Raw genomic sequence first — 8,856 nt, 5'->3', positions numbered from 1 at the left:
TCTCTCGGGTGTCTTTTCATATACAGATCCGCTGTTCTTCTACGCCGAATACACGATTGCAGAATAATACTTCCGGGCAAATAGTTAAGAGCCCTTCGTTCCAAAATAAAAGTCCCATGCCAATTTTTTTTTTTTTTTTTTTTTTTTTTTTTTATAATACTGAGCAATTTTAATGATTAAAATAATTATCTGCTTATACTACCAGTCAAAAGTTTATGAACAGTAAGATGTTTTTTAAAGAATTCTCTTCTGCTCACCAAGCCTGCATATTTGATCCAAAACCCAGCAAAAGCAGAAATATTGTGAAATATTTTTGCTATTTAAAATAACCGATTTCTGTCTGAATATATTTTAAAATGTAATGTATTCCAGTGATCAAAGATTAATTTTCAGCATCATTACTCCAGTCTCCAATGTCACATGATCCTTCAGAAATCATTCTAATATGCTGATTTGCTGCTCAGGAAACGTTTTTATTATTATTATTATACATTTTTAAAACAGTTTACTACATTTTTTTTTTTTCAGGATTCTTTAATGAATAGAAAGATCCATTTATCTGAAATAAAAAGCTTTAACATTATACAGTATATCATTCAAAAGCTTGGAGTCAGTGTAATTTTTTAATTTATTTATTTATTTTTTAATACTTTTATGTAGCAGGGCTGCTTTAAATTGATCAAAAGTGTGATAAAGAAATGTATAATGTTACAAAAGATTTCTATTTCAGATAAATGCTGTTCTTCTGAACTTTCTATTCATCAAAGAAACCTGAAAAAATTCTACTCAGCTGTTTTTAACATAATAATAACAATAATAAATATTTTTTGAGCAACAAATCATAATATTAGAATGCTTTCTGAAGGATCATGACACTGGAGTAATGATGCTAAAAAAATCAGCTTTGAAAACACAAGAATAAATTAGATTTTAAAATATATTCAAATAGAAAGCAGTTATTTTAAATAGTAAAAATATGTCAAAATTTCACTGTTTTTGCTGTACCCTGGATCAAATAAATTCAGGCTTGGTGAGCAGAAGAGACTTCTTTTAATTACAAAAAATCTTACTGTACTTGTAGTGCACATTAAACATTTCTAAACAATTCAAATATTTGATATAAGCATAAATCAAGCCTTAAATTTAGATCATTTATTACAAAGATATAGGCCTAATGTCGGTCAAACAGCTGTAGGTTTTCAGTTTCTTTCCTTATTGTCACAAGTTATTAGAATAGATTTCAACCTTTTCTTTCTGTGGTTTTTTCTTTCTTTCTTTTTTGTGTGTATTGAAATTTGCAAACGTAGACAGACCACTAGGGGGAATCCAAGTATAACCTCAGAAGGGCGAGTACATGATGACAGTATTGTCATTTTAGGTGAACTAGCATTTAAACGAAAATGTCTTACAAAATCACAAGCCAGTTAATAGAATGAAGGTTCTTTCCATTTTAGTGCAGCCTGTCTGGTTATGACATCTAGCTATAAAATAAATCTGTCTGGTTTAGGAAAGTGTATGTTTATTACAATAGCAGCTTCTTGAACACTTACGTTTGTGAATTGAAACACTATGTAAACACTTGCCAGAAAGATTATTCCCGCTTCTGAAATGTTTGTTTTGTTCCTGTACGAAAATATACCAGCTTACCGAAAGTTGCCACGTGTTTGGCATTCGTTATAGGTCAAGGATCCTGTCAGCCAGCTTTTATCTTAGGATTGTGACTCCAGACAGACTACAGGCCCTAACCTCTCTGACAAGGGCGCAGATTACTCGTAGCTGTTGAAGGCCAGACGACACAGACCTCCCCTCATAGAATGCCAATGGAATGTACGAGAGTGACGGAACCCACGTAGCCTAAGCGCCTGCTTGATTTATTTACGTTGAGAACTCATCATAATACACGTCATGCGCACACATTTTTTGGCATCCAATTAGTCAATTTATTTGTGTTACAATTAAACTCTTAAATCGCACTCACAGCATGTCACAGTGGTTGATAATTCCAGTTCATGGTGATTCAGCTGTGACAGATCCTTCTGGATTCACAGCTAGATTAGAAGAAAGCCAGCTGCAGGGGACACAGCAAATATATAGTGATTACAACTGCAAATAACTTTCTTTCAAGTCGAATCTCCGTCTGAATGAACCTTTCATGCAGTTGTCAGTATGCAGCTAGTGTGACTGCCTGATGCTGGAATGACAAGGCGCTGACAGACCTGTGTGACGGTGGTCAAAAGATAAAACACATCAAACTCGGACAGTACTTGGAATTGATAACCACGGTTATTTAATACAATTTGACTTTTAAAAGTGTCACAATGACAGCAAGAACTCTCATTAGCATGTTAGGAGTTTTTAACTTATGTTGTATCTTGCAATGTAACTATAAGGTGAACAGGGTTCAGTCAAGATACAATATTTATATATTAAGATATTCGTTTAAACGACAGGGCTGGTTTTTAAAGCCAAGGCAAGATACATAAATCAAAAGCTAGTTGTTGTTGATGTTTACTTGTGTCCTTTATATCTCAGGGTCAAAAGGTGGACAAAAGCATGAGAGACAGTGAAAGGAGTCGCAAAATGATGTTTATTCTGCATAAAATAACCTTCAGATAATATTGAAAAAGACATGTTAGTCCATTCATGTTTTTAGGGCTAGTTTTAGTGTTTAAAGTTAGTTGTTTGATTTAAAAAAGATCCCGCAGACCTAGAATTGTCAGCAGAGGACGAATCCAGGCACTGTTACTTGAGTGTGTGCTCCAGACAAGCATCATTATCATTAGACTCTTGACAGAAAGGTCAAACTTAGCAATGCTTGACTGATGGTATGAGGAAAGGGGTGCTGCACTGGACTGTTTTTTTTTATAATAGCTGTCAGTTTGAGCCTGTTTGTCCAATATATGGTTTTCATGGCGGTTTTTATATAGGATAGTGCCATTAGCAATAACGCACCCTTCATTATGAAGCAACAATATATTCTCATTGTTAAATTGTAGATGGAAATCAACACAATCATATTCAGCTCAAGCAGAATATAAAGCAGAATGCAAAAGTGCAGATGTAAAAGCTGTAGCTTCCTGAAGGTCAGAGGTTGTTCAAGAATACTAAAAATATTACAAACAAACAAAAAAAGCAGTAAGATTGGGAGGGAATATCTGAAGATTCTTTGCTACAGTCAGACTCTAAATTTAACCCATATGGTCCCTGTTTCCTTATCCTCCATCCATCTTTAGCTTCTTTAGCTCTGTCATCCAATGGAGGTGATGGAAGGTGGTCTCAATTATAGGTCATTGTGGTAGATGGTTGAAGGGGTGGGCAGGATAGTTTGGGGCATGCACTGTGTGACATTCGGGGGGTGGGAGGTATCTATTAAAAGAGAAGTGTTGGAGTTTGTCCCCACAATGCCTGTTTGTTGGAACCCTGTAAGGACACTCAACCAGGATGCCAGAGCCAACTAAAAAAATAGGTATGCCAGTGTTTATTTTGTGTGTAATTCTTTAACAAATGGATGTACAGTATACAAGATTTTTGTCAGGAAGGAGACTTTTAAGCTGTGTTTTTTTATTTTGAGTTGTTGGTTGAGAGAATGCTACCTTTCCATTCTGAACTTTGACCTGATGTGTGCTGTTTTTTTTTTGTTTTGTTTTTTACTTTAACTCCTGATTCTCTGATTCTTGTTCTGTAATCATGTAAACAATTAATCTGCAGTAATCTTAACAACATACATTTAACAAAAAGGGCATTGCCAGTTGATTTGATAAGCAGTTTCATTATAAATTGTTCTTTTTTTAAAAAAAAAAAAAAAAAAAAGCCTACTGTATGTATGGAAAGAATTCAAAGCCTGTGACCGTAGTGAGTAATTTTCATAAAGTTGGAAAAAGAATTATGAACTGTTTTTAAACCAAGATAATGGCCTATCTAAGCAAACTTGATCTAGTGGCAGTGGACTAAAGGGCATTTCTCCAGAAGTGCACAGAATAACCCTGCCTAAGAAGGAATTAAAGGATTGCCATAATGTGACAGCACCTGCTTGACAGCCTATTGCAGTAAAATTTGCTAAGACCTATAGCATTCTAGCAATGGTGTTGCATGACTTTTCAGCATTAAGCAATAGAGTTTAGTGGTAGCCACAAAATTCATCTGTAGACACTTTCTCTTTACCCTTTCTCTTCCCTTTTTCAATCTCTTCTGTGTATTTTAAAGACTCTAGACCAGTGATTCTTTACTCGGGGCCAGGGCCAAATAGGGGCCTTGCTGAAAACTTCCAGGGATGTCCCAATAAGTCTTAAAATTTATGTAGTTATAGTAATCTTTATTAAATTGCTAAAAGTAGTTTGAATATTATCTTGAACAAAGTTTAAGCAGACAAAATTGGTGAGAACCACCGCTCTAGGACATCTCCACAGCAATATGCTCATACAATAGTATATCATGACGGAACAAATTTTCTTTTGAAGGCCTTTGAGTGACACACCCAGGATTTAAATGTTTGATTGGCAACCATTAGCATCTAGGATAAGCTTCATGAAATAGTTTCCCTTCCCATCCCAGCTTACTGCAAACTCCAGTTACTACTGGCTGACACCTTGTGACTTTAATCATCCCATGACCTGCCTCTTTCACTCTAGGCAATTACTTTTCATCTGTCATTCTGCTATTAGACATTCAATCCGACATTTCAAATGAACACCTTTTGTGCTTACCTCACAGAGATTATAGATCGAAACTTATTTACCACAGGGACATCATTAGTTTATCATCACTGCTTCCATCCATCCAGATGGCAGCAGTGGAACAAAGACTATGTGGATACCAGCAGTTTTTGAAATGGCGAAAGAGGGACAAGTACTTTGATAAACAACAGAAATAGAACCTAGCTAATCCATCTAGCAGCTACCTGCGGCTGTGTCAACGTGGACTGCAGTTCTCATGGGGAGCACATGCATTCTATTTTTAAACCCAGAGGGTTGGCTTGTTTTATGCTTGAACCATTTGCACTGATGTGGCTGAAGATGTGTAACTCAAAGTGAAAGAAAGAACGATGAATAAGCAGTTAATAATTCAAGGCATGCGAGTAACAATAGCCATGAAGATCAAGTTCCAGCAGCACCTTCATGTGTCAAAAAGGAAAAAGCAGTTTACTAAATATTGCTTAAGCTATTCATATCATATGCTAGGAGTAAATTTCTGTGTATATGCATTTCACACTATGTTTTTAATATAGCTTGGGTCAAAGGTGTTTTTACAGTTTTACAGAATAAAAATACATCACGTGTTTTAGATTTTTTTCCACTGGACATACAAATAAGGCTATTATAAATCTATTTGGTTCATAATTACATTTAGTTTTGAATGTAGATACCACATTGTTAAAAGTTTGATGGCAAAAACAATACAAACAGTAATTTTGAGTGGAGTTAGTCAGAGTGTGCTTCAAAAGCAAACTCAGTTATTACCTTATATATATTATGACCTGACCAGGTATGTAATAACCTTTCTAAATTGTACTGGGGCAAAATTCTGTACTGTAAATATAAATTAGATTTGCCTTATCATTCCAGCTTTCATTTTAGTGTAACTTAAGTTTACATGTATTCCTGTATAGCTAAACGATATAGTGGCCGCTGTTTATCTAAGACGTCTCAGCATAAGGCCGTAGTCTTCAGGTCAGGGTCGTAAATTAACTTGTGGCAAAAATGCCACCAAAATAAACACAAATGCCCTATAAACTCAAGGCAAGTGGGCAAAAAATGCCCCTGCATAATTAAACGATGTATTTACAGTTGTCGCTGTAAATACATTGATTATTAATGAATGTGTCAATTCACTGAGTTACATTTAGATGATCTGACACTGCATTAGATCACTTTTATGCGCTGTTTTGTGCAGCGTTGAGCCTTGTAACCAATCAAACGCGGCTCTGTTGAACTTAGGAATGCATTGGCCAATCAGAGACGCTTAGATTAGTCAGCGCTGAAACGCTGGTTGGAGCTGTGCTCACGAACTACCTCATCACAATCAACACAGTGCAGATAAGATAAAATATTAATTTCATAGCTTCAGTGATTATAACGACAGTTAGACTAGACTAACCTCATGGACAGACACGTTTGTCTGTGAAGCCAGAATATGACGTGCCCAAAACTCAAACCACGAAGTTGATATTGTTTTCTATATTAATAATCATTATTACAGTATAAAGAGCAATAATCTACAGTAATGATTTTTGCTGTCATAATATTGCAGCCGTATGAGCTTCTGTTTTTTCCATGTATAATTTAGATACAATTTTAAACACTATTGACAACAGTATTGATAATTGGGTAAATTTATGTATTTGACATTAAAGACAACATAGCATGGTGATTCTAATAATACGGTGATTATATAAATTGCTCTTACAAATGTAAAAAAAAAAAAAAAAGTCAATTCTGTGGGGCAAACATTGCCCCTTAACGGAAAAGTTCATTTCTGACCCTGCGTCAGGCATTTAAATGAGACATCGAAGAGGCTAGAGAGGGAGCAGGTTCATGGCAGGACATTTTCAGAGTTAAGAGCTTGATGTGGAGATTTTGGAAATGCATCTATCTGACCTACCCTGCCTCCCTCACTCCTTCAGTCTCAGCTTTCACCAAGAAACCAAAGTCTCAGACTGCTGAGATTGGGGCAACAGTCATATTTGAAGCAGAGACTGAGAAGCCTGATGTAAAAGTGAGATGGCAGCGAGACTCCAAAGACATCGCATCCAGTTACAAATACACCATCTCAGCAGAGGGCAACATACACTCTCTCACCATAAACAATATAGTTCAGGAGGATGCAGTGGGATATGCTGTTATTGCTGGGGTGTCAAAGGTCAAATTTGAATTAAAGATAAATGAATCAGAAGGTGGGTGATGTTTGCATGGTGACTCACGTCTTCCTGTATTTAACTCACTTTTACCCCACCTTTGGTTTGTTTGTAAACCAGTCACGGAGCACCACAACCAATGTTCCTTTCCAATATACTTTTCTCTAGAATTGCAGCTGGTTGTTTTTAAAGCACCTTTTCAGAGCATGTTATCACCATTTGTTAGGATTCCTCAGCCTGCTATGAAATTTTGTAAACTCACCAGAACTCTTAAAGCTGTTCACTTCAAACATTTATGCCTTTCACTGTCCATTTGTGTAGCTTGTGATCCTGATGACCTAAAGATGAATGTGGGTTAAATGAACAGGTCTAGGTGGTCAAACTAGATTTCTATTTAATCAATTGAATCAATTCAATGTTTCATTGCAAATAGATTTAAAGCAATAATCCTTAGAAAAAAGCAACACAATTATACTTGTTGAAATAGAAGGCTCAGTATAACTTTGTAATATTATAATAATATTAGTGCTATTTTTAATTCATAGCACACTTGTTACATGATATATGGCCAGTGTTTTATATCCTCCATTAATGCTGGGCTTTATCTGGATATACTGGGACTAAGAGGAGCTCTAACAGCTCTGCCAGAATGGTTACAGTCAATGGTTATTAGTCAAGTATTTAGAGCCATTTATCCAGACACAGCGGAAGATGAAAAGCACGACTCTGTCCTAATTTGTGTGGCCATTAGAATCTTAAAGAGAGAGAGCATGTTCATTAATAGACAGGTATAGTGTGAATCATAGAATCTGGCTTTGAGTTTAAAACACTATAGATTTAGCATCTTGCTTTGACCTAGACCTAGACTTTTTTAGTGATATGTAATTCCTTTTATAGATGCAGGAATGATACATCATGAATTAGTAAAGTGGAATTAAGGCATTAGGGACCTACATTCGTCAACAGTGAAAGGGGAAACTTGTTTCCATCTGCCAGAAAGCCAATTATATGAAATTGTTTTCACCGTTGCAGTGAAGGAACCCAAAAAAGCTGTATCCCCGGATCCTGCAGTTGCAGAATCTAAGCCTGAAGAACCTAAAGAGGCTCCACCAGCACCAGACACCAGTGGACCCACGACAGATGGAGTAGCACCTGAAGGTGAATACAGAAACAAATAATTTCATTACACATTTCAAAATTTTACAACTGACTTGATAAATCATTTTTTTGTTTGTTCTTCAAGGTCAATCTGAGAGTCATCAGCCTGACACAAGGCAGGACCTTACTGGTCTCTTCACTGAAAAGCCTAAAAGCGGGGAGGTAAATGTAGGTGAGTAACAGGACTTCTGTTCACTAAGAAATGGAGAGTACATAAGAAATTAAAGTTTTTTTCCAATCTGTTTCCCAATGTAGGTGAGAACATTACTTTCATTGCTCGTGTGTGTGGTGAATCTCTGCTGAAGAAGCCCACAGTAAAATGGTTCAAAGGAAAGTGGATGGATCTGGCCAGCAAGTCAGGAAAGCACCTGCAACTCAAAGAGCACTATGACCGCAACTCTAAGGTCAATACCAAACACCTATGTAATTTACTGCCTTAACATATTTAGAAAACCTTGAAACTCAAAAATAAGTAAAATTAACAAAGTTGTTTTTCTATTCAGGTGTACACCTTTGAGATGCATATTATTGCAGCTAAAGCCAACTATGCTGGAGCTTATCGTTGTGAAGTGTCCTCTAGAGACAAGTTTGACAGCTGCAATTTTGACCTGGCAGTACATGGTAATAAAAAAAAACTATTTGGATGCTTGATAAATGTGACCCTGGACCATAAAACGAGTCAGTTTTTTGAAATTGAGATTTATACATCATCCAAAAGCTGAATAAAGCTTTCCATTGATGTATGGTTTGTTAGAATAGGACAATATTTGGCTAAAATACAGCTACCTGAAAATCTGAGGGTGCAAAAAAATCAAAACATTGAGAAAATCACATTTAAAGATGTCCAA

At 36.0% G+C, this 8,856-nt stretch overlaps 1 protein-coding gene across 2 annotated transcripts in view; it reads left to right on the top strand.

The window, feature by feature from the left end:
* The first annotated feature begins 3,322 nt into the window (after positions 1–3,322).
* The window catches only part of mybpc3 (myosin binding protein C3), a 32,533-nt gene continuing 26,999 nt past the window's right edge, over positions 3,323–8,856 (top strand). For both annotated transcript variants that reach the window (XM_051115117.1, XM_051115116.1), the window contains exons 1-6: positions 3,323–3,466; positions 6,620–6,889; positions 7,883–8,008; positions 8,094–8,180; positions 8,264–8,412; positions 8,512–8,629. In XM_051115117.1, coding sequence (XP_050971074.1) covers positions 3,442–3,466; positions 6,620–6,889; positions 7,883–8,008; positions 8,094–8,180; positions 8,264–8,412; positions 8,512–8,629 — 775 coding nt within the window. In that variant the 5' untranslated portion in view covers positions 3,323–3,441. The remainder of the gene's footprint in view (positions 3,467–6,619; positions 6,890–7,882; positions 8,009–8,093; positions 8,181–8,263; positions 8,413–8,511; positions 8,630–8,856) is intronic.

The sequence above is a fragment of the Labeo rohita genome, chromosome 7 (genome assembly GCF_022985175.1).
Source record: "Labeo rohita strain BAU-BD-2019 chromosome 7, IGBB_LRoh.1.0, whole genome shotgun sequence".
NCBI lineage: Eukaryota > Metazoa > Chordata > Actinopteri > Cypriniformes > Cyprinidae > Labeo > Labeo rohita.
The sequence above is the reverse complement of the archived record's forward strand: the minus strand, read 5'-3'. Positions and strand labels throughout refer to the sequence as shown.